This window comes from Drosophila pseudoobscura, chromosome 3, assembly GCF_009870125.1.
Source record: "Drosophila pseudoobscura strain MV-25-SWS-2005 chromosome 3, UCI_Dpse_MV25, whole genome shotgun sequence".
Classification (NCBI taxonomy): Eukaryota; Metazoa; Arthropoda; class Insecta; order Diptera; family Drosophilidae; genus Drosophila; species Drosophila pseudoobscura.
In genome coordinates, this window is record NC_046680.1 from 14,575,446 (window position 1) to 14,599,348 (window position 23,903).

The window sequence follows — 23,903 nt, forward strand, 5'->3', positions numbered from 1 at the left end:
ACATATGGATATGTATATCATATCAGGCTTTTGTGGAATATTTCCCAGTTTATGGGCCATATTATAGACCGTTTCCATACTGAACAAACGAGACGAGTCATTCCGAACAGACGTGATCACTTAATTACCTGTGCGAACTATTCAACCGAACTGCCCGTATGTAGAAAAACCCCCAGACCCCAGACCCCAGACCCCAGACCCCAGACCCGAGATCCCCGGAGAGGGCTTCTACTTCTACTTTCAATCACCCGGCAAAAAGGAGAACCGGTTGCCAGTTGGGCTGACATTTTCACCTTGTTAATTATGCGCACGGTCATGCAAATCTCGTAATGAAGTGACGGCCATTGAGAGTTGCATTGTCAGCAGGCGATGATATTTTAATCGTATATCTTGTACAAATATAGATATGGGGGACCTCAACTGGCGGAACTTCAATGGCAACTAACTGGAGCCTAGCAAAAGTGCTGGCGTGTGGGCTTGACGCGGCCGTACTCTCCGTTCTCAGTGGGTGAGGCCTTGCAATTGAGAGCATCTGAGTCGAGCTTCTCCTGGCGCTCCAACAGAATCCGCTCCGCATCCTGCTTGGTCACCGTGTGCTTCTGGTGCAGGCGATGGCGACGGGCGTAGCGCAGAAAGTGCTCGTCCCCATACACCTGACGGCTCTCCAAGTAGATCTGGGGGACCCGACCGTAGAGGAAGGCCTGCATTTGCGGATACCACGATAACTGCTCCTTCCACTGTTCATCGATGGCCTTTATGTGAGTGTTTAAGTAGCGCTGGTAGCGCTCCTTTGCGACCAGATCTGCTGGCATGATCGGACAATGTCGTTTGAGTTGTAGTTGTAGTTGTAGAACAGGCCTTAGCAGTTCCAGTACGAGTGTCAGTATCTGGGAATATGGCAACTTTGGATGAGCCCTCGTCCAGGGCACATGTGATTGGCAGCTGAGGCGAGCGTTCCGTTTCCCTAATCGCATTAGCAGAGCTGGCCAGAAACCACTTGACAAGCGACAGGTGCCTTCGGTCCAGGTCCAGTCGCTCCTAAGCTGCCACCGACAGCTGTGCGAAGAAAACTCCCTCTTTTTCTGTCAGAACTCTTCATATAGAGAAAAGGCGAACGGACAGAAAATAAAGCTATATCGACTCGGCTATTGATTCTGATCCAGAATATATGTATATACTTTATGGGACACACATCAACATCCACCTCAAAACCAATACAATGTATCCCTAAACTCCTCGAGTTTTAGGTTTAAAAACAAAGATCCCTTTGAAAATCAAGATGCTTTGTGGAGACACAACTTTAAAGACTATTTCAATTTTAACCACATTCCGCTTTCAGAACCGATCCGTTTATTTAGCTTTTGGTAAAGTAGATCATTACATCGGCCCGCGGAATGCCATCGACAAACCAGGTGGTATTGAGATAGTATCGGCCATCCGGCACAACTGTCTGGATGATATTGTTTATATGCTGAACGGGAAGCTTATCCAAGATAATATCATGCTAGAAACGGGGGAGACCATAAGACAATTTTTGCTTGAGAATTTAAGAATTGCACTCACGTGATAGGGGCAGGTGTGGTTGATATTCGAGAAGTCGGCGAATGTTTGGAAAAGCCAGTTGACAATGACGTTGCTGCGATCGCGTAGGAACTTACAGGCATCGAAGCGGACATCGAAGTTGTACAGGATTCTCTTATTCTCGCGCATCCTCACCTGGGCATTGGTCTGCAAAGATCGAAAGTTACGTGCCTGGCTTGTATGAAAAATCCCCCTTACCACCGTGTTAGTAATCGGCAGCTTGTGAAGTTTGGTTTTCAGCGACAAGTACTTATATGTTCGATTCACAGATCTCAGATAGCAGTAATCAAAGTCCAAAAATAACCTATCCCGCACCAAGCAGCGAACATTGTTGAACTCAAAGTTTCCGCAGATCTGCTCGTATACAACTCCTCAGTTCTCATTCTAATATATATTTCGATTCCTTACTGCGATCGGTCCTATGGCAATTAGTATAAAGAACCGCAGGGTATTCATTCTGGAACAACACTGAGCATGAAACTCGAATAAAACAAATATTGTACTATACTCCGATTATACTATAATTATAATTAATCGCTCCATTGACCCTCCTAATCAGCCTACCCAAATATCGATTTCCGAAAAGTGGAAGCCCATTAGCTCTGGTTTTTTTGGCTTTATAATAACAATAGCTTCGATCAGTGCAAGACAGTTGATCCACCTAGTCAGAACAATTAATACAAACCGGATAGTACAAAAAATTGGCCACGTTGGAAACAGTTATTATAAGCTAGTCAGTTTCCTATAAGATTATTGTTTTAACAAAAAAGGATAGTCCCCGCCTTTGTGAAAAACTGCAAGTTCCTGTTTGTTTGAATTTGAAATTCACGTTTAATTTGATTTTTGTTTCATTCTACATTATGACATCGACACGACTCACAGTTCTATTACATAACAACATATTTTAGAACAAATATGTTTAAATACATAAATTCTCTGTTCCTGTTGGCCTTGGCCTTCATCGCCTGGACTGTTTGCTGTTATTTTCATGAAATCGAGGAACAGCTGGGTACCCAGGGATTCGATGTGGAGCTGTACTCAGGTGAGAAGGAGCGCATCACGAGTATCCTTCCGTTTATCTATATATATTACATTACAGAACACCCTGCCTTGAAATATAGTCAATTGCCTTGCAAAAACATCCCGAAAGCTGTTCCACAAACTTTTCCTACCGTTGAATTAATATTCAGCTCTTTCATTGTCTTATGCCTGACATATACCTGGGTCAAGCTTTCGACGTTCTTGGTCGAGCGGACAGGTCAGTTTTGGCAGGCCATGAAGCCGGAGGAGGAGGACAGGCAGGTGAAAGAGCAACTGATGGAGCGACTTAACAGCTTGAAGGCCGAATTTCAGATGATGAGTGAACTGCTTAAGCAGCACCAGCCCAGTGTTGATTTGGAGCTACAGACCATGAGCACCCTGGAGCTTCAGTCCCACAGTGGCTGTAGCTCTTTAGAGCTACAGAAATGTGACAGTGGCTGCTCGGAGGTCCACCAACTGCCCAGTAGCAGTTCATGCAGTAATCACTGCAGCAATGACGTCCCCATCAACGAACTGTGCAATCAAAAGAATGACGTCTGCTCGATACGTGGTACCCCCAGATTGCCGGACGTACCTACGGTGGACCAGGACACGGAGTCTAATTACATCTGTACCAGCCAGATCCCCATCGGTCCAAACATGTTCAATACGAAGCCCCTCAACTTGGAGCTAATACGCCAGTCAAGGCTGTTCGCGAGGAAACCGAGTGTATTCCTCCAGGTGTCGGATAATTTCATTGCCGGACCCAGGGACAGGCCCCGGATAGGGGGCAGCAGTTGCACAATTGCCCTTCCACCGCCAAACATGTGAGAATGTGAGAGCATTTGATAAACCGAACTAAATTTAAAAATAAAAGGAAAGGTTGGACTTATTTAAAGGTGACGCCTTAAATGTAGCGGTTTTTTCCCTACCTCATATCTTCCATTCACGCGTTCACAAACGATTTCGGTTAGGTCAAATAAAATGGCAGCAATAAATCAAGATCCATTGAACTGCAATAATTACTTAAAAGCTCCCGCATTTTTGTGTTATGTATCAATAGAAAATTGGAAGTACCAACTGAATTTCGCGAATTCGTCGTTTTTCGCCGTTTGATTTTTGTTGATTTTGAAAATTGTCATCGATAGTGACTAAAGACTCAATGCGATGTATCGATACTACTATTTGTTGCTTTGCAGCCCTGGGACATTTTTTTGGTATATTTTAAAATAATCGATAATCAATAACAGCATCGATAACAATTTTATAATCAATAAAAGAATCGATTTCAATTTTATAATCAATAACACTGCCATTTCAATTGAATTTGTGGGGCAGATTTTCAAACATATCAACTTAGAAGATTCTTCAATTTTAAATCTAATGAAATCTAAAAACATCGATGATTCACATTCAAGCAATTTCTATTTGGCGCTCAAGTTTGGTGGGACTTTTTTGGGATTTTCTCTGGGATTTTCCTCGCCACAAACTCCTTTTTCCCCTCAACAATGTCCTTACGGCGCATTCCATACTCACTTACGTTTTCTTACGTTTTATGTTGCTGGCAACATTAATTTGTATGGGCCAGACTCATGTGCCGTGAAATTGATCAGCACTGTTCCACAACATTGCGCGGATTGAGCAACATTTTGAATACCCTGGGAAATGGATGTTATAGAACTGAGAAAATGTTTGTCATCTAATACACCAATAAAGGCAAAAACTAGTCAGTTTTTGTTTTAAAGGTATTTCAACGATATTTTGAAGGTTTTGGTCTTCTTACAGAAACCAAGAATGGGTATCGGGATCGAGATATATTTAGAAGACCCTAATTTTTATGTGTTTATTAATTACGTTTTAATACAGCTTGGAAAAACAGTTTCTTCATATATATCAACGAAATAGGGTATACCTGTGCCCAAACTCCGGTTGACGTGACATTTCACACTCACTTACGTTGCCTTACTTACTTACTTACTTACTTACCACTTACTGTTTTTTTGTTGACCGTTTTTTGCTTAAACCTTGCTTTCTACACTATACAATAAAAGAGAATACTTAAAAGTAGTCAATCAGGTAGAAAATGTATTCATCAATGGCCTTAAATTATGTGGGCAGAACTAAGGGTTTAAGTTGGCCGGCATTATTCGACGGAATAAAGAAATTGAACAATATGAACGACTATCCTCTTTCGTTTGTTCTGTTTGACCCTTTTCGCTAAAACCTCTTTTTAGACAAGATCCAATAAAAGCATGTATTAAGAATAAACCAGTTAAGTAGAAAATAGGTTCATAAATCGTATAAAATTATGTGGGCATGGCCAAATGTTCTATATAGATGTTAATATTCCACGGAATATCAAAAACGAGGAATATGAATAATTATCGGTATATTTTGAAAATGAGACGGTATATTTCGGTATTTACTTGAGTTGGTAATAACAACAATAAGGTATATTTATGGTATATTTTGATATTTTTGACGAAGTTTCGGTATATTTCTGATTGTTGTTTTTAGCGTCGCGTTCAAAATAAAAATAAATAAAATAATGCCGGAGGATGCCCAGGAATTGAGAAAAGCTAGGCGCTTCCTCAAAGAGCGCCTTCAGCGGGACTACACCACTCTGCGAGGCTACAAAGAGGAGCGCTCCAATGTTCGCCAATTGCTGCAGCGTACCGCGGAAATGGGCGAATCTAACTCCTTGCTGTTGATTGGGCCGCGCGGCGCTGGAAAAACGACGGTATGATAAAATGAACTTTGATATATTTGTATCTGAAGCTAACCAAAGTCCTTGCAGCTCATAAATGCAGTGCTGACAGATCTACTAGTCAACAGATCGTTCGTGGACAACACGCTGATAGTGCATCTCGACGGGAATCTGCATACAGACGACCGCATTGCCCTGAAGTCAATTACGGTACAGATGCGGCTGGAGAATGCAGCCGACGGCAAGGTCTTCGGCTCGTTCGCCGAGAATTTGGCTTTCCTTTTGCAGTGCCTCAAGGCGGGAGACAAGAAATCCAAGAGCGTTGTCTTTATTCTGGAGGAATTTGATCTGTTCTGTACACATCACAACCAAACGCTGCTGTACAACCTCTTTGATGTCTCGCAGTCGGCCCAGGCACCGATCTGTGTGCTGGGAGTGACCTGCCGCCTGGATGTGATCGAGCTGCTGGAGAAGCGCGTCAAGTCGCGGTTCTCGCACAGACAAGTGTTTCTGTTCCCCAGTGCCGACCAGTTTGAGGCGTACACAAAGCTCTGCCAAGAGCTCCTTTTGATACCCAGCAACAGTGAGCTAAAGGCGAGTGCCGACCGCATCGACAGCCTGCATCTGCTCAAATCGGAAGCTCTCAACTTTAATCGCAACCACTTCGATGGCGTGGAGTATGAGTTCGACAACAAATTCGTTGAAAATTGGAACAAGCACCATGCCAAAATGCTCAAATCCTCCCAAGCCCAAAAAACATTTCAGATGCTCTACGATTTCGACATCAGCGAAGCATTCCTGAAGAATTTCATATTTCGTCTGGTAGCGCAACTAAAGCCAGATGCTCCCCACATCACTGTCGACCAGCTCACGGCCCTGTCTGCCCAATACGAGGGGGATGACAAGATCGACATGCTCTGCGGCCTCTCTGTGCTGGAGCTGTGCCTCATCATAGCCATCAAGCATCATTCGGAGATCTACGATCGAGATCCTTTCAACTTTGAGATCGTATTCGCGCGCTTTTCCAAGTTTGCCAAGATCTCAACCACAATGCAGAGCGTAGAGCGTTCGATTGTCCTGAAGGCGTTCGAACATTTGCGAATCGGGGAGCTGATCATGCCGCTCTCAAACAGCGGCGTGGGTAAGGTGCAGAAGGAGTTTGAAATGCACAAAATGGCCTTGACTTACGGCCAGATTCAGCAGGCGGTTCAGCGGTACCAGGCCTTGCCCACGGAGGTGGCTCAATGGGCGCAAAGCTCGCTCATCTAGTAAGGGATCTTTCTTGATCCCTCCAATTCCTTAATCTTTTATCTTATTTATTTTTGTAATATTTATAATAAATTAGGTTTTTATATTCAACTTGTGCTTGTTCTTGTTCTGTATATAACGAATTTCTATATATGTATGTATTCAGGTCAGGCTGAGCTCTTATCTGGTCCGAGTCGAAGCGGATCGATAATGTTAATTCCTGGAGCCACCCGCATGTGGTTTATTCAAACCCATCCGAAATATCTCGAAATGTGGGTGACTTTCCAATATAAAAGACGTTGCGGTGGTCACAGCAGTCACGCTAACTTGGATTATCATCAGCATGAGATCCTTAACTGTCCTAGGAGTTATCCTCCTGCTGGTGCTCGTGGCCACCAGCCAGGCAGATGACAGCCCAGGATTCTTTCTGAAGATCACCAAGAATGTCCCCCGCCTGGGTAAGCGAAGCGAAAGCTTTGGAATGAAGAACCTTAAGACCATTCCGCGCATAGGACGAAGCGAACAGCAGGTGAGTGACGACCCAATTAACCTTTTCCCAACATTGCTCTCAAAACTATCTATTATCCTTTAGACCGCTGTGACACCTCTGCTGAGTTGGCTCTGGGATGTGGACGTGTCGCAGCCCAGCAAGCGGCGCCTGGCCACAGGTGAGGCAGCTGGCCAGGAGCGAGAACTTACCGTGGTTCAGCCGGTAAATGCCAATACCCTGATGGAGCTCCTCGACAACAACGCCATTCCCAGCGAGCACGTGAAGTTTGTGCATTGGAAGGACTTTGATCGCGCCCTCCAATCGGACACAGATCTGTACGCCAAGGTCATTCAACTGGGCCGCCGCCCCGACCATCGTCTGAAGGAGGATCTGAACTTCAACAGCTACGTGCCCATCTTTGACGGCAACGGCGACCAGAACGCCCCCTTCATGATGTACAACAACAACAACGAGGACCGAGATCTGTATGGCGGAGGCAATCGCTACGATCGCAACTTCTTAAAGTACAATCATTTGTGACGAAGAAGTGACATATGATTCAACAGTGAGAGCTCTCTATAGGCATCTCTGGAACTTTAGGTGTCCGTCCGAGAAATCTTTCACTGCTTATACCATATGCGTGTGTGTTTGTGCATTGCTAATTTATTTTTATGTGCGCAAATCTTGAAATAAAGTCGAGAATACCAAAGAACATTGCTCTGGAGAGCCTTTCTTTATCGGGTCCCGGAAGGCAGTCCAGTCCCCCAGTCTCTGACTGATTGCACTCCATTAACGGTACGGTTCTTCTTCTGTGGCACCATATAATCGCCCTGGGGATGTGTCAACAACCTAACGGATTTCTTCCTCCTCTCTTTTTCTTTTGAAACGACTCAATGGAACGATTTCTGCTTATCAAATTTATGTGACATTATATATATTAGGAAATTCCAGACGTCTTTAAATACAATCGCATTCCTACGGGGAGTTGGGGATCGTTTCGGGACTGGTCAACTGGCTCACCGCATTTTGCTTTATAATTCAATTAAATGAAGTTCACGCAAATTGAATTCGCAAACAGGATCGTGTCCGTCTGGCGCCGAAACATATTAGGATTTGATGTATTTATTTTGTTTAATTAGCGATCCGTTGTTAAATATTTGACATGCTATTGTTGCTGTTGACCAGAATTCACCAGCCCAGCCTGGCAATTAAAAGTCCATAAACAATTGGAAATTACAATCCGGGCTCGAACTCTGTATATCGGGACAGACTCCATGACGACTTCACAAACTTGACTTTGAAATTTTTGCAATGCCCGGCATTGCTGTGTTTTGTTTTTGATTTTTCGATTTGTTTTTTTTTTTTAATTTTTATTTTTAGTGCAAGCGTAGAACAAACAAGTTTGCTATGAGAGCGAGAGAGAAAGAAAGAGCGAGCGCGAGTGAGCAGCAGAAAGCTTACACAGCTGCATATATTCATGCAAGGTGAGGAACTTTCAAAAAGCCCTCTTCAAGATTCTCTTTAAATAGGCCGCACAAAACTGGAGTACCGGGGACCGAGGCTGCCTTACCTTTATTTGCATATACCTTTGACAAAGCCAACACAACGCACACTCTTCAAGCGCAGCTTACTCTCCCGCTCCCACTCGCGTACACTCTCCTGCGCTGTGCTCCCCAGCATTGGCGCTCGCTCTCTCCCCACCCAAGCTTGGAGCATAAATACGTGTGCGCTTGCGGCTTCGATTGAAGAAGACTAACAGACATTGTCGTTGCCGGTTTTGTCATCAACGCTGTTGTGGTGTTTTAGTGGAATTTCGACGGATATACGGGTATACGTGATCGTGTTAAAGGCGCCTCCCACTCCACCGCACGCGCCACCCTAATACATATGTGAAACGAGCTTTTTGCGTTTCAAGCTGCGACGAACAAAAGAAGCAACAACAAAATCAATAGATAACACAAAATTAGCCACGCTTGTTGTTTCGGCCAATTCAATTAAGTGCGAACAAAAGAAAGTCCAAGCCCAGTCCGGGGACCAAGTGATAATCTATCAAATGGACCACAAAAGCGTTTCCTAATTAAACACGAAAACCCAATAAAAAAAAAAAAATTAGCCCCGAAAAAGAAAGTCTACGCTGGACACAGGCATTACACAACAAGAGCGTGCAATTGACCCAGGCCACGGAGCATACGGTGCAGAGCACGGATCAAAGGCTGTCAGCGTCAACCTATTGCTTAGTGTGCAGTACGCAATACGCAACCTCCCTCCCTGCCCCCAGCAAAAACAACAGTTATTCCACAACACAACTATGACGACTGCGGTGAAAGTAATCTTGGCCTGGTGTCTGGTGAGCGCATTCGCCATGCAAATGGGATCGACATCAGCCATACCAATTTGGGAGTTTTTGACGCGCAACGAAAAGGTAAGAGCCAGACGGAATACTCAATCGGAGAGATATTCAATATTAACATATATTGTATGAGCATGCGATTTCAAAAGCTATGAATCAGAGTTCCTAAAATCCACATCCACAATTTTGAAAAACTTAAAAATGGGTTTATAGCTTCCTCTCTTCCTGTCAACGCTATATTTTCGAAAGTCTCAAAAGAAGTGCTAATTGAAAAAAAGAAAGCTTTCAGATCTCTAGATGCTTTCAGTATTCACAAATGTATGAAGACTTCAATAACACCTCGTATTCACAGAGAACAGCTGCTTTAGTTATGATCGGAATCACCGGATTGTCCTTGGCATTGCGCATCTGTTGAATCTAGCACGACACTGAATGGCTAAGTGGAACATAATCGATATAAATATGAGTATTGATATTGATATTGTGATAACTTCAATGAGCATCGTAAACATACTAATTTTTGCATATTAACGGGGCTTTCTGCTTCTGCTTCTTGTCTTTTCTTGTTAACGCATGTTGGTCGCAATATGCATAGATACTCGTATCGTTGGATCGTTGGATCGTTGGATCGGCGATCTAGCAGTGCTCCATGCTGAAATAAAAGCAATCAAAACAAAAGAAATTAATATGGAATATGAATGGATAACAAGACTCTGCTCGATGGCATCTTCAAAGTCAGTTGGCAGTGAGCGGTATTTGGTCGCTCATTTGCATAACTTTACCGTATTCGGTGCCCCCCTTTGGGGGCGCTGACAAAGAAAACACAATATACAATATACAATATATACTTCAGATCAGAAGAACACGGACACAGTCCTTGGCATAAATATGCCCCAAGCAGACTGTGAGTGTGATCTTGACATTGTGCGTTATCAAAAATGCGGCAAATACTTCGCGCCAATTGCCCATGATAATGACCATCGTTAGAAATACCGGCTGAGCCGGTCTACTTGTTTCGTTCGGTCTGAGTTTGTTTCGTGGAAATAGACTTCAAGACTTCACGCGATTCCCACTTTCATTCCCCCTGCTTCGAGCAGGTTCGAGGCTGCGAATCTGTTTCAGCTCCCAACTATTGCCAATATATACAATATACATATATGCATATCTCGTTTTCTCAAGCGATGAGCACCGCTCGGCTGTTCCCCCATAGAAAGGTTATCGGGGCGAGCCAGCCAATCCCCAGCAGCCATCCGAATTAGCCAAAAACAGGTGGGACGCAAATGAGCTACGAGCGGAGTCACCAGAGCATGGCCCAAACATTAATTTCCATTTATGGCAAACAACGGTTTCAATTTACATTTGCAATTGCTGTAAATTGGCCGAAACCCCCTTTCCACCCCCACCCGCCCCCTCCGTTTTGAAAGGATGAAAAACAACTAAAAGCTTTTCACTTTTCTGCACAAATGTTTGTGCAACAAAGCGTGACAGCACTGCAGCAATTTTCTCTTCTGTTTGTTCATTTTTTAGCTGTTGTTTTTTGGTTAATGAACTCCAAGGCGGAGTTTGTTTCAAGAGAAATATAAATACATTTGCTGGGATCTTTTTTTTTTGCATGTGTTTATTAATTAATTGTTGGATTTCAATGTGCGAGGTGTATATATAGCGATTTGCCCAGTCATTAGACCTTTTTTGCGTTTTCTTTTTTGGCAGCGCATCAATCTGAAAACCTCTTTTTTTTTTGTGCTGGTGCTGACCGCTAAGCACGCGAACTGCGCCTTAAAAATCAAAGCTCTGAACAATAGAACCCCAGAGAACAGAACTGAACAGAACTGAACAGAACACAGTGTAAGCTGATCCAGCTAGAACTGATTGTATGCCATATCCGGCACCCCCGCAAATGAGAAAATAATCTCGGAAAAAAAGCCCATTATATGCCAAAAAAAAAATAGCAACGCAATTCTCGGCGGGAAGAGAACAAAACATTTGTTGGGTTATTGATGATGACGGGTATTGCTTATGTAAATCTCTAATTGCAATTAAAATTCACTTTCCAATGCTGCTAGCCCCAGCGGGATCCATTAATAGATGGGGGTTTCTTCTTCCTGTTTTTGATGCTGTAGTTTCTTTCGACGATGCTACTTTTTACCGTTTGCAAAGCTTTCGATTTTTCGATTGCAAAAATAAAAAAAATAAAAAACATCCATTCAACATTCGGCTTTTTGGGGCCTTTATGTTTTTTATGGATGCAAACGCGTTTAGCCGGTTTGCGGTTCGAACTTCAATAAATAAATTATGTTCGCATTACGTTTTTTTCGGGTATTTACGTAAAATATGTTAAGATATCGCCGCAGATACAACTCGTAATGGGAACGAACCCTTTTTCCAAAGTGGCTAATCGAACGGGACCAGGTCCATAGCATTCCAGAGGAGACAACTCCGCTTCGGAGTCTCATTACGATTTCTTCAAGCTGCTCTCTGCCGTCGTTTTTTGTATGTTATGAAATGATTCAGTTTTTTGTTTATTTCTTTTGTTGGCCATTTCGATGTTTCATAATGTAACCTGCGCATATCAACAGGTTATTGAACTGATCCGTTGAACCGCCTCCGCCAAGGCGGTTGAGGAGGAAGATCTTTGATAGCTTTGTTGGGCCTACGCCCATTTATTTGTAGTTCGGGAAGCTACCAGATACCAGAACAGCGACAGCCTAATTTGAATCTTCTCTCATCTTTAGCTTTTTTCAGTTTTAATTGAATATTCCTCTATATTTATATTTATATGGGGAAGCCGAGTCAGAGATCTAAGATTAGTTGCGGGCCAAGAGAGATGGTTTTAGGCCAAGATCAATTCATTCTCTAGACGTTCCCGTAATTGCATTCGATGTCAGCTTGATCACTTAGCTGGAAGGCTAATAAACTACAGCCTCCGCGACGATCTTAAATCTACATATCTATATATAAAAATATATAGTATGTGCATACATTATTGAGGTGTATTCTGTACGTGACTTTGACAACTCCCGCAAAAGGCTGATTGGAATTTTACCTTATATTTTTACACCGTTTATATGCCATAAATTATTTTGATAATATTTTGTTTTTGCTCACATTTGTTTCTTTAATGTTTTGTTTTTTTTTTTTTTTTTTGGAGTTCTGGCTAATTATTTAATTGTGTCAGGGCCTGGACCATAAAATTTTGACAGAGTTATTCGAATCAGATAACGTGCTGCATGACGTACTTTATTTTACATATAAATACGTACTAAACAGTGCGTTTCATAGTTACAGATAGACTAAAAAAGATTACTATAGACCTGAAAACACTTTGAAAGCGGTTGAATTATATTTCGAGCTATTTCTGATAGATCCAATCATAGATGATGATTAGTTTGGAGGGTCCATTCTATAAATTGTCTCCTCACGATAGGTTTTCTTATCCTTGTTCTGCTTTAGATCGATTCATTATTGAATAGGTTGGAGCTTCAAAACGGTACATGGTATTCGGCCTAGCCTCAATCTTTTGCGACGTGCTGTACTTTTGCACTTGTCGGAATGGAATTGAGTAATTTGTTGTTGCCACAAGTGCATGAAATGTTTAGCTTTAAAAAACACTCAAAACACAAAGCGATAGAGACAGACAGAGATGGAGATGGAGAGCTGAAGAGCGTGTGCGAAAGAGATAGAGGGATGGTGATGCATATTCGTATCAATTGCATTTTACATTTTGCACACGTTTCTGTGCACACTGCTGTTCGTCTTGGCCTGGCTTTTGGCTCTTGGCTCTTGGCTCTTGGTAACGGTAATTCGTAAGTTGAGCTTCATCCAACCGCACACCTTTGCCCCCTCCCCACTGCTGCTGCTGCTGCTGCCGATGATGATCGTCTCCTCCATTATGCAAACGGCGTAAAATTGTAAAACGCCGAAACGAATCCAATGCAAATGAAGCTCTTTCGTGCGCGCCGATGTATGGCTGTATGCTCGATGGAAGGGGATCAAGGGTGCCCCCGGGACGCTAGACACTGGACACTAGACACCTCCCCAAAGCACACCAAAATAAACAATGACCCAGAATTGATTCCCATATCTTCTTACTTTCATTGCGTGCGATTCTGTTTTTCCCGTTCATTTGTTGATCTGTTTTTTTCGGCCGGTGATCGGTGCTAATGGGCGTGAGGGAAGATCCGGATTTGGATACAGTATTTGGGGAGTTTCTGTAAATTTATTATCATTGGATTAGCATCGAACGACACACAGCTCAATCGCTTGACGTCACCTATGAGAAGATGGGGATATCTGTGAAATTCCACCGCAGCCAGAGACGCAGAATGTGTCATCTATGTAGAACATTCGGTGCTAATTAAAAGTCCATTCAACGCTCCGCTAGCCACGAAGAATAGACAATGAGGGGGGCCACTCAGTTTGGCTACTGAACCGTAAACCCATCCACAGCAGCGCCAGCTCCAGCGGCAGCCCCAAAGTGGAGCACACCCACGCCCCATGGCAGCAGATGCTTGCCTTCGGTAGGGGATTGCGAGACAACATGCGAGAGGCTTTCGAAATGCATTTCGTTTGTGCAACGAAAGTGCAACCATCCCAGCGCTTCGCTACTCCCCTGCCACCGCTGACTCACACACACGCACTGCTGCTACTGTCATTGCCTAATCTACTCCACCCTCTGGCCTCTTTTTTTTGCTTTGCAGATGTCTTACCTGTACTCCACCTTTGCCCAGCTGGTAAGCGTGCACTGCAAATCGACGGTGGGCGGCGGACTCCCGGTGAACCAGTGCAAGCATAATCTACTCGGCTACGGCTACGAGAAGCTGCAGACACTCTCAGACGCGCAGCTGGAGGCACTCGATCCCTATCAGCGCGATGCCAATGAGCTGAGTAAGTACTCGTGTCGCGTGGGAAGCCAGACCAGGCCAGAGCAGACCTGGTCTGGCCAGACGCTGGCTTCCGCATCAGAACTTCCGCACTGCAGAATCAACGTGTGGTCCAAGTAGTACGTGATCTGATTTCTGTTTCTCTTCCCGTCCGCTTCTTCTCCGCAGTCTGGTCATCGATCATGCGGGAGCATCCGAGTGCCACACTGATCACCACGCGGAAGCCGCTGCCGCCGTTGCCCACGCCGCCAGCCTCCTCGCTGATCATCCTCACCCACCAACAACTGCCGCAGCAGCAGGCGGCGGAGTCCAACGCGAACCCGCTCTTCGACAGCAATAACGAGCAGAAGCACCAGTATGCCATGGACATGGACATGGCCTACGGCTTTGGGTCTTCCTCTCCAATGCATCCCCAACAGAAGCAGCAGGCGAGCAGCGAACTGCCAATGGCCCTTGCCCTTACTGGAGAGCCGCCAAAGACCTACCTGAGCGGGCCACTGGTTTTCCGGCTCCGACCCGATGGCTCGCCCGTGGAGGAGGACCAGAACCGTCCGCTGCCCCACGACGACGACCTGGACATCTTCCGCCTGGGCCTGGCCGCAGCTGGAGCCGGAGGTCGGCCGCGCGCCACCATCCCCAACAGGCACCGCAAGATTGCCACGATCAGTGCCCTGAAGCAGCAGCACTTCGCCTCCATGCTCCAGCGTGACCTGCAGCCCCCCCACCAGATACAGAGGCGACTGTTCCGCCAGCAGCTGGCGTAAGACCCATACGCCTGGTGGCGTGGCCCTAGATATAAGTCTTTTGTGTGAGGATTGAATGTGATACAATATATATCTGCGTGCATGGATGAGTGCGTATGGTGGAGTGTGCCTGAGAGCCTTCCCTCGTTTTAGTTGAGGAGGAGGAGCAGGAGGAGACACTTCTTGGATGCACTTTGAGCTTTAATGGAATTTCGACCGTATTCGTACAACGTTTAAGTTTTCTTTAATTTTATTTATTCGCGTGCATTAGCCGTAAGATCAAATACAAGTAGAGATTCTTGAATAATAAACCGCATAATTATTATCATTATTATTTGCTTGTTAATTCTGAATGGTTGGAGATCGTCGTCTGCACTTGACGATCGCAACAAAGACGGAGATCTGGGAGCTCTGGGAACCGGTTGGACATGTTAATGATGAAAGTCGCATCTTTGGCAATCCAGTTCCTTGTCGCACACACCCATCGCATGCCCATAAGCTGCACGCGAAAGCCTTATTAACCCACTTCGTGCCTGGAAACCTACTTAAAGCCGAACAATGGAGATGTGCAGCCCGCTCGATGGGAGGGCAGATCCGGTTTGACACTCTCCTAATCCCCCGAACAATTAGAACCCGCCGAGTTTGGCAATTACAATGCGATGTAACTGGTTGGGCCGGCTTCCCGTGATGGGCACATCAATCTCGGATATCCGACAATGCCGCCTTAATTGGGAACGTACGTCACCACAGCTGAATGAATGATTGGCGGGAATTTCCAAAAAGGCAATAAGCATACTCCCATTAACTGGCATTAACTTATTTGTTCAAAAGAGAAATAACAATTCGTCAGATAAGGGACCGACGACACGTTTTGAATTCCGACAGACGACTTCAGTTCTAACGGAAATCGATAAAAATATCGATTGACATGACAGCGAATCCTCTACTTACCGTTAGATCTGGCCTTTTTGAAAATAACCAACAGACTCATACCCTGGGAAATGGATATTATAGATTTGAGGATATGTTTGTCATCCCAGGCTCTAATTAATGCAGAAACTAGTCAGTATCTGTTTTAAAGATATTTCAACGAAATTTTCCAATGAGTATCGGGATCAGGATATACGTTTTAAAAACAGTATCTTTATATAAAATTAACGATATAGGGTGTACAAGCGCCCATACGCCGGTTGACTGCAATAAGGCTTCCAATACCAGCACTTTTTTTTACTTCTTTTTTAAAACCTAGTTTTAGTCAAAGTACAATAATCTGAAGTACATAAATGTAGTTAAATTGTGTGGTTAGAGCTAAGTTAGCCAGAATTATTCAACGGACTTTTTCGCTAAACCTTTTTTGGTGCAAATCCAAAGCAAGATTTATAATAAACCAGTCAAGTAGAAAATAGGTTCATTAATTGGATAAAATTATGTAGGCATGGCTGAAAAATCTATCTGGCTAGTAATATTCGACGAAATATCAAAAACGAGGAATATGTAACATATAATAGTATAACTTGAATTAGTCAGTATATTTACGAGATATTTTTAAAATGAGACGGTATATTTTGGTATATTTCTAAGGGTCAGACCGATAAATCGTCGATAAATCCAATATGTCGAGACAGCTGATCGAAGCTACTGAAAAATAATAATAAATAAAATAAAAACGTTTCCCTGAATCAATAGATACGGGAGCGAGATAAGGTGGTACTTCAACGGATTCGCTGAATTTATGCTATTTCACCTAACGACGTAGAACAGAAAACAATTAATCATACATATATATATACATATGTATGTATAAACAAAAAAAAATAATATTTATCAACGTCTTTGTGCCAGATAGCATCTGGCTTAGTCGTATAATCAAATAAATTGATTTCGGGGATCCCCAGGTAATCTCGGACTGCTGCTCACTCTGCTTGTATACATATGACTAGTGCCAGTGACGTAGGCGCAATGTCCGAAGAAGAGTCATTTGTAATTCTCGGGAGCTCTCCCTACCCGTCGCTCTGCACCGACGGCTCTGTTCTTATTGCTGATGCAATGAATACTGGAGATGGACGAGTGACAGTGGCACAGGAGATCGATGTATCTGACGAACCTGCTGCTGTATCGAGCTCGGGGCCAATGTCCACATCTGTTGATAGTGACAGGCACAAGTCTTTGGCCGCAAGTTTCATCATGGGTGAAGTGAAATCGGATGTTCTCAAGGTAAGAATCTCTGTAGTCCCTTCTGCAAGATAACGGACACCTAACTCTTGTCTTTTAATTACAGAACAGCGTATATTCCCAGTTTCCCAGCCTCTGTTCGCTACAGGCGTCTGCCGAGGATGTGGTCAAGCTGCAACACATGATGGCGGAGTACGTTTCGTTGAAGAGTATGTAAAGCAAGAATATTTTTAAGAGCACAAATATAATAATTTCCAAACCACTTCAATAGAAACTCTGGATATGGTCAATCGCACAATGCAGGACTACTACAAGCTGACCCAGCAATGGCGCCAGGAGGCAGACCACAAAGAGCAGCAATATAAACAGCAGCTAAAGGAGTGCCAGGAGCAGGTGGAAAAACTACGTGCAGAAAATCAAAAGCTCAAGGCCGAACTGGAGACGAAGCTGGAGCAGATCGAGTTAGTGCAGGATATACGGCAGAAGGAGCAGGATGAGCTCAGACAAAGTGTTTCAGAGAAGACGTCACTGATCAACAATATGCGTGTGGAAATTGACAAGCTTCAGCAGATCAAGCTGGTATGTTGTCCCAAGCAATATTGGACTTTGTGCAGAGTCCACAGCTCCAGATATCAGCGTATATATGCACATATATGTATATACATACATATCATATGAGTACTTGCGAAACTAACTGTATTCGTAGTAAGAATTCACCCATAATGAAATTCATTTATCTTTGGGGTTTCACCCTGCTCTTGTAAATTGCAGAATTCCTTCGAGTTTGTACCGAAAGATAGCGAAAAGGCGGCGGAGATTGAAGTGAGCAATCCGCTGAACTATGTGCAGCGAGAAGAACATGATCGTCAAATCCGGGAACTGCAGCGAGAGCTGTCCAAAATATTGGCCGAGAATCTGGAAGTGAACGATATGGTTTGTATTCCCAAATGCATGATCTCATGATGAGAACTTTTTTGTACATACTTAATGCGACTTATATTTTTAGAAAAAAGTATACATTCAGGAGATCGATTGCTTAAAGGTGAACTTGACAAGCGCCCAAGAACTTATGGACAAAATGCAGCGCGATATCAATCAGCTAAAGGACAGGGATATCCAAAAACAGGAACAGATTGAGCATCTGCAGACACAAAACGAAATCTACCGGAGAGACTTTGAAATGGAGCGAGCGGATCGCGAGAAGAACGCTGGCGAAAAGGAACAGTATCTTTTGGATCTGCGGGCATTACAGAGGCGGAACCAGGAGTTGATTGAGGCTCTTGCCGAGTCCCACAAGTCCCCCAAATCCGGCTCCCCCTCCCGATCGAGCTCGGGCATAAGTAGTTTACGCGAGGACCAGAGACCAGTAAGAGTATGCAGCCTCAGTCCTGCCATTTAAACCTTTATACTCATATGATTATTTCATCTATTAGGTACTAGATCCAACAGGCGCCGCCGTTAGGCCTTCGGACAGTACCCTGCGCTGCCCCATCTGCTCAAAGTCCTTCAATTCCTTGAGCGTATTGCAGAGTCATGTAAATGATTGTCTGGACAAGAACTAAGCCCTTTAACTAATCGTTTATTTATGGCACACTTTATAAAATAGCACATTATTTTATCAATTACAGTGTCAGTAGAAATCTATAATTGCAATAGAACTTCCTTCAGAGTTTGCTTTGTATGGGCGGCATTTCCAAAGACCACACCCGATGCACTTCCTGGCTGGCAACCAAATTGTTGAGGACTTTCACATCTGCAAAAGGCATACATACATTATATTATTCATTGATTAATTATTGCGTCATTGCGCTCACCGTTGGTTCGGGCGAATTGCTGCAGGGTATTGCGTATATCACAAATGGGAATGGCTGTATTGATGTTCGGATAGATGACATCGTCCATCTTTATGTTCGAGACGCAAACACCCAGAATGTAGCCGTTGTGGTCGAACATTGGACCACCGCTTTGGCCGGCCTGCACGCTACCATCGGACATGATTGCTCCCTTGTCACAATTGATGATCCGACCTTGGAATATCGAGGGATTGAAGTCGTACTTGAAGTTAAAGTTCACATAGTAGGGAAAACCCGCGTTGTAAACGGTCTGGCCGAGTGTGGCCGGAGTCTTCGCCAGGCGCACGCAATGGCGTTCGGGCACATCGTCAGGCGCCGTCAGCAGGGCCAGGTCGTAGGGACGAGTAGAGTCCGGATTGCACCAGATCACATCCGACTGGAACTCGCGATCGGCTGCGCGGCAGTGGACCTTGGCATTGGGCTAAGTGAGACGCATTTTAGATCTATAAGCGGACTATGAACCAAGAGTTTACCTGTCCCACAACGTGCGCACAGGTCAAGATGAAGTGCTTGTTGTGGACCTTAATAAAGGTGCCTGTACCTTGTTGACCCGACGAATCAATTACTACAATAGTGCGCTCCCCTTCAATGTAAATATATGCAATTATCACATCCGAAGCTAAACACCAGCTTAATGCATTTCTTACAGGCAAAACTCGAGGGCTCCCGTGTCAAGTTGAATGTTGTCGTTGGAATGCCCAGCTGCTCCATAAAATTCCTCAAGAGGTACCCAAAATTAGCGGCCAGAGTTAGGTTGACGTTTTCCTGCTGCCGCTGGAAAGAAGTACATATCACAATGCCAATCAGACGCCTAGAATAAATGGAAAATCTGTCAAATACTTCCAAAATATTCTGCACCGACTCAATCATATCATACAACTTGTTGTTAAACACGGCCGATCCCTCGCAGCCCAGCGGCAGGGCATTCGAGATGGCAAACAAGCAACCGCTGCGCCCCATCACGTTCGATACCTTTCCTATGCTGATGGTCTTGTAGAAGTTTTCAAGGCCAAAGGGCGAGCACATGACCAAAACATCGTCCAGAGTGTGAATGGGCTGCAAATGGCGCAAATAGTTCCCAATGAGCACAAGGAAGCGCTCAAAATATTCTCTTTCCGACGACGGCCGCATGCTCAGGACCACGAAGCTTGAACGGAGCACCCAGTAATGATCCCCCGAATCCGCAGATAGAAGGATCTTATGTAGATTTCGAGACACCTCTGAGGCGCAGAAGACATACAGAGGATGTAGCGTGTAGCGAGTGAGGATGTGGCGCCTCGAGCTGGCGGCAACATTTCGCTGTGGCCGTTGACTTTGGCGGTCAAAGGTCACCAGGAAATTGAGCGAACGTATAAATTTTCCTGCCCGGCTCCCTTCATCCTGGGTATCGATAAGCTGGCACTGCTGAAGACCATTGATGATTCCATTGTACGCCTGGTCTTTGTCTCCATCGGTCCCCACACGGCAGTGGGGCTGTAGAACACTCGCCGAGCTGATAATAATCTCATTGTTGATTATGATGGCAGACTGCTTTGTGGCTGGTGGATTAGTTATCTCGAGCAGGGCGTGGCGTATTTTGAGCAACATTATCTGGCGGTTTAGAGGCTCTTTAGCCGATCCCCGTAATATAGTTTTACAAGAGGTCGAATTCTTACCAGTTCCTTTCAGCAATTTACTGAAGCAACATGTTTCACGAATTGCTATTAGCCTTCGGTACCGATATAAGCGAGGAGGAACTTTTGCATGCAGAGAATCATGTCACTCGACATGTTCAATCGAAAACAGAACCCAATGAAATCAACCAAAACAAAGGCGCTTTGTTGTGCAGTTGAGACTTGCCATTCACAGCAACACGTTGCAACAGATGTTTGCCGACAGCTGTTCGCTGCCAAACAGCTCAATCTAACCTCAATCAACTTTTATTGCGAGCAAAAATTTGAATTTTGTGCACTTTTGCATAATGTTGCAATTAAGATGGAGCTTGTTAAGGCCTCTCCAAGGCGTCTGCCGCAACCCTCGGCGGTACTTCGCGCACAAGAACCTCCTGGAGCTGACGGATCGGGGGTTCTTTCAAGGCATTTTCCCCGATACGGCTGCGTAAGTTGTATCACCCCTTGGAGTCGCGCTTATAAATCGCCTTTTAATGTATGAAAATTTTTTTCCGTCAGGCCCAAGATAAAGCAGCTATTCACCAGCGGCCAGCAGAGCATATATGCCGGTTTCGATCCTACTGCGGATAGCCTACACGTGGGAAATCTCTTGGTTATCATGGGCCTGCTCCACTGCCAGCGAGCCGGTCACAGGCCCATTGCTCTAGTGGGTGGGGCCACTGGGCTAATCGGTGATCCAAGTGGACGCAAAACGGAACGCAATCAATTGGGAGAGTCTATAATCGAGAGCAACCTGAAAGCCATCGAGCAGCAGCTGACGAGAGTGTTTGAGAACCATGAAAAGTGCCTCTGGGACAACCGTAAAAACAGCACTCCTCTGCAGCCATTAACGTAAGAGAAGAGACAAAAATCAAAACGATCATAACGGCCTTTTTATTCCTAACAGGATAGTCAACAATGCTGAATGGTACGCCAATCTCCACCTGATAGACTTCATTGCCAACATGGGCCGACACTTTCGCATGGGTTCAATGCTGTCTCGGTCGTCGGTCCAATCGCGCCTAGAGTCGGAGGATGGCATGAGCTTCACGGAGTTCACCTACCAGATATTCCAGGCCTACGACTGGCTCCATTTGCTGCGCAAGCACAACTGTTGTTTCCAAATGGGCGGCTCCGACCAGACGGGCAATCTGATGACCGGCCACGAACTAATAAGCCGTGTGGAGCGCAAACGAGAGGTGTTTGGGATGACACTGCCCATAGTGACCAACGAGGAGGGGGACAAATTTGGAAAGTCGGCGGGCAATGCTGTGTGGCTGGACGAGAACAAGACATCGCCCTTTGCCCTGTATCAGTTCTTTCTGCGAATGCCAGACTCCGAAGCAGAGAAGCTGCTGAAACTGTTCACCTTCATTCCCCTGCCCGAAATAGAGCAGCTGATGCAGGAGCACGAAAAGGAGCCGGAGAAGAGAAAGGCCCAGACGCTGCTGGCGGAGGATGTGACATTGCTTGTGCATGGCGGTTCGTTCCCCTTAGACGATTGAAATTTAGATTCTTCCAATCTATTTTTTATGACTGATTCATTTCAATTTTTCAGAAAATGGACTAAAGCAGGCTGAGCGTGTTACCAATGCACTGTACAAAGGGAAGGTGGATGGCTTGGCCGAACTGAATTATGCCGAGATAAAGCAGACGTTCCAGGGAGCCGCTGTAGTGGATCTACTGACAGAGCCGGGAATGTCCATACTGCAGCTGGCCATGAAGGCGAAGTGTTTCCCTACAGAGAGTAAGTATTCGCCAACAAACAGAAGAAAAAGACAGACTGCTTATTAAGTGAACCCCATTTCATAGCCGATGCAGTTCGTATTATAAACGCTGGAGGCTTCTATGTCAACCAGAAGCGAGTACAGAACATTGCCGAAGTGATAACTGCGGGCATACACATACTCCGAAATGGCGTTTCCCTGCTGCGGGTTGGAAAGCGGAACTTCTACATAGTGCGCTGGCAATAGTTCATTCGATTTGTCCGCTGTTTTGTGTTAAATAATCATAGGGTTTATCTATATTTAGGTTGTCTTATACAAGGAGAGTGTGTACATTAGTTAGGTGGGTCTGGGAGCGGGCTTGCGCCAGCGCTTGCGCGCCAGAAACTCCTTGGCCTTCTCCTTCTTCAGGTCCTTGTCGTAGAACTTGCCGCTCTTCGTGAACGTCTTCTGCTCGTTACGCATCTCGGCCAGCTTGCGGTTCTTCTGTTTGATTATGTTCTTCTTGTTGGCCGACTTCTTCTTGCCAGCCTCTGATATCTGGACCTTGATGCGACGACCCTGGAGCTCTGTATTGTGCAGCTCAAAGCCGCGCTGGAAGCTGGCCAAGTCCATCATCTCTACAAAGGCAAAGCCACCGCGACGTTTCTTCGGGATTCTAATGGACTTTACCAAACCAATTGCTTCAAAGTGTCTCTCTAAATCGTCTTTTGTCGTCTCAAAGTTGAGATTTGTGACGTACAAAACATGTCTGTTTGTTTTCGATGCTCCCCTGAGCAAAGACTCCAACTGATCCTTGGTTAGCCGACCATCCGAGGGAGTTTCTGGTTCCGACTCGGACTCGGAGGCCGCACTGCCAGAGGGTGCTGCGCCCTCGACATCGGAGAGCTCTTGTTCATCAGCATCACTGTCCTCGGGATCACTTGGATTTCTGCCATCCTCCTTGTGCACGTACGTTCCATCGAGTATTTCCTTTCGTTTCTCGTCGTCAAAGTTTCCCAGCAAATCGGCACTGTCATCGTTGACCGCCCGACGCACACGTTTAGGCTTTATAAACGCTTCCACCTCATAATCACTGCCAGAATCGCTGGCCATCGTTCTAAATGTTTAAAATTATTTATACCAACACGTGTGGTTTCAATGTGAATGGCAATTGATGGTAGTGCTTGGAAATTTCTCTTAATATAAAAATATGTATTTTGCAGCACTGGACTTATTGGCGGCACAATTCAATTCAATTCAACTGTTTGATCTAATCTTATATTTTGGAGGTCAACTGGCTGCAGCGGCAAAGCTAAGTTTTGTATAATAAGAACCGGTTCAATTTTGCGGGAGCCAAAACGGACAGATAGCGGAGTTATCTACTAATTATGCAAATATATTTTTGATAACAAATAAATAGCAATTTATTTGCGTTATGCTGTGTACCGTACCGGTTTGCACTTATCAAAGTTTTTCAAGTTGCTCGTGTACCCAAATCAATCTA

At 44.8% G+C, this 23,903-nt stretch overlaps 10 protein-coding genes across 18 annotated transcripts; 6 read left to right on the plus strand and 4 right to left on the minus strand.

Annotated features, from left to right (window-relative positions):
- Positions 1 to 344: 344 nt before the first annotated feature.
- Positions 345 to 882, minus strand: LOC4804690 (uncharacterized). Its single transcript, XM_001361172.4, has one exon. It carries the CDS (start codon positions 810 to 812, stop codon positions 453 to 455), a length of 360 nt encoding a protein of 119 aa, XP_001361209.3. The 5' UTR covers positions 813 to 882; the 3' UTR covers positions 345 to 452.
- A 132-nt stretch (positions 883 to 1,014) lies between these two features.
- On the minus strand, positions 1,015 to 2,294 carry LOC4804691 (uncharacterized). 2 transcript variants are annotated; one of them, XM_015184634.2, is made up of 4 exons: positions 1,990 to 2,294; positions 1,783 to 1,935; positions 1,564 to 1,728; positions 1,015 to 1,504 (listed from the first exon to the last, which is right to left on the minus strand). In XM_015184634.2, the coding sequence occupies exons 1-4, from the start codon at positions 2,035 to 2,037 to the stop codon at positions 1,355 to 1,357; spliced, it is 516 nt and encodes a 171-aa protein (XP_015040120.1). In that variant the 5' UTR covers positions 2,038 to 2,294; the 3' UTR covers positions 1,015 to 1,354. The 2 variants fall into 2 exon arrangements, with proteins under 2 accessions (XP_015040120.1, XP_001361210.2); XM_001361173.4 differs by having other exon boundaries at positions 1,780 to 1,935.
- A 172-nt stretch (positions 2,295 to 2,466) lies between these two features.
- LOC6898618 (uncharacterized) lies at positions 2,467 to 3,491 on the plus strand. The gene is made up of 2 exons (XM_002138587.3): positions 2,467 to 2,623; positions 2,681 to 3,491. The coding sequence occupies exons 1-2, from the start codon at positions 2,497 to 2,499 to the stop codon at positions 3,430 to 3,432; spliced, it is 879 nt and encodes a 292-aa protein (XP_002138623.3). The 5' UTR covers positions 2,467 to 2,496; the 3' UTR covers positions 3,433 to 3,491.
- A 1,586-nt stretch (positions 3,492 to 5,077) lies between these two features.
- Orc4 (origin recognition complex subunit 4) lies at positions 5,078 to 6,667 on the plus strand. Its single transcript, XM_001361174.4, has 2 exons — positions 5,078 to 5,341; positions 5,399 to 6,667. Exons 1-2 carry the CDS (start codon positions 5,150 to 5,152, stop codon positions 6,575 to 6,577), a joined length of 1,371 nt encoding a protein of 456 aa, XP_001361211.2. The 5' UTR covers positions 5,078 to 5,149; the 3' UTR covers positions 6,578 to 6,667.
- A 132-nt stretch (positions 6,668 to 6,799) lies between these two features.
- Positions 6,800 to 7,758, plus strand: ETH (Ecdysis triggering hormone). The gene is made up of 2 exons (XM_001361175.4): positions 6,800 to 7,085; positions 7,149 to 7,758. The coding sequence occupies exons 1-2, from the start codon at positions 6,900 to 6,902 to the stop codon at positions 7,584 to 7,586; spliced, it is 624 nt and encodes a 207-aa protein (XP_001361212.2). The 5' UTR covers positions 6,800 to 6,899; the 3' UTR covers positions 7,587 to 7,758.
- A 1,008-nt stretch (positions 7,759 to 8,766) lies between these two features.
- On the plus strand, positions 8,767 to 15,350 carry Reg-5 (Rhythmically expressed gene 5). Its single transcript, XM_001361176.4, has 3 exons — positions 8,767 to 9,468; positions 14,094 to 14,280; positions 14,445 to 15,350. The coding sequence occupies exons 1-3, from the start codon at positions 9,355 to 9,357 to the stop codon at positions 15,038 to 15,040; spliced, it is 897 nt and encodes a 298-aa protein (XP_001361213.2). The 5' UTR covers positions 8,767 to 9,354; the 3' UTR covers positions 15,041 to 15,350.
- A 1,268-nt stretch (positions 15,351 to 16,618) lies between these two features.
- Positions 16,619 to 18,849, plus strand: key (NF-kappa-B essential modulator kenny). 4 transcript variants are annotated; one of them, XM_015184636.2, is made up of 7 exons: positions 16,619 to 16,723; positions 16,915 to 17,233; positions 17,298 to 17,400; positions 17,463 to 17,770; positions 17,963 to 18,124; positions 18,198 to 18,563; positions 18,625 to 18,849. In XM_015184636.2, exons 2-7 carry the CDS (start codon positions 16,952 to 16,954, stop codon positions 18,751 to 18,753), a joined length of 1,350 nt encoding a protein of 449 aa, XP_015040122.2. In that variant the 5' UTR covers positions 16,619 to 16,723; positions 16,915 to 16,951; the 3' UTR covers positions 18,754 to 18,849. The 4 variants fall into 4 exon arrangements, with proteins under 4 accessions (XP_015040122.2, XP_001361214.4, XP_015040121.2 ...); XM_001361177.5 differs by having other exon boundaries at positions 18,198 to 18,557; XM_015184635.2 differs by having other exon boundaries at positions 16,631 to 16,813.
- On the minus strand, positions 18,732 to 20,837 carry LOC4804696 (serine protease MT3772). 4 transcript variants are annotated; one of them, XM_001361178.5, is made up of 6 exons: positions 20,700 to 20,832; positions 19,922 to 20,634; positions 19,692 to 19,855; positions 19,518 to 19,627; positions 19,006 to 19,465; positions 18,732 to 18,944 (listed from the first exon to the last, which is right to left on the minus strand). In XM_001361178.5, the coding sequence occupies exons 2-6, from the start codon at positions 20,629 to 20,631 to the stop codon at positions 18,856 to 18,858; spliced, it is 1,533 nt and encodes a 510-aa protein (XP_001361215.2). In that variant the 5' UTR covers positions 20,632 to 20,634; positions 20,700 to 20,832; the 3' UTR covers positions 18,732 to 18,855. The 4 variants fall into 4 exon arrangements, with proteins under 4 accessions (XP_001361215.2, XP_033233635.1, XP_015040125.1 ...); XM_033377744.1 differs by having other exon boundaries at positions 19,692 to 19,818; positions 19,885 to 20,634; XM_015184639.2 differs by lacking the exon at positions 19,922 to 20,634 and having other exon boundaries at positions 19,692 to 19,818; positions 20,700 to 20,837.
- Positions 20,838 to 20,963: 126 nt separating this feature from the next.
- On the plus strand, positions 20,964 to 23,835 carry TyrRS-m (Tyrosine--tRNA ligase, mitochondrial). 2 transcript variants are annotated; one of them, XM_015184640.2, is made up of 5 exons: positions 20,964 to 21,141; positions 21,213 to 21,545; positions 21,601 to 22,175; positions 22,252 to 22,440; positions 23,623 to 23,835. In XM_015184640.2, exons 1-5 carry the CDS (start codon positions 21,005 to 21,007, stop codon positions 23,724 to 23,726), a joined length of 1,338 nt encoding a protein of 445 aa, XP_015040126.2. In that variant the 5' UTR covers positions 20,964 to 21,004; the 3' UTR covers positions 23,727 to 23,835. The 2 variants fall into 2 exon arrangements, with proteins under 2 accessions (XP_015040126.2, XP_001361216.2); XM_001361179.5 differs by lacking the exon at positions 23,623 to 23,835 and adding an exon at positions 22,506 to 22,733.
- LOC4804698 (uncharacterized RNA-binding protein C365.04c) lies at positions 22,687 to 23,595 on the minus strand. The gene has a single exon (XM_001361180.5). The coding sequence runs from the start codon at positions 23,510 to 23,512 to the stop codon at positions 22,757 to 22,759; it is 756 nt and encodes a 251-aa protein (XP_001361217.1). The 5' UTR covers positions 23,513 to 23,595; the 3' UTR covers positions 22,687 to 22,756.
- Positions 23,836 to 23,903: the final 68 nt, after the last annotated feature.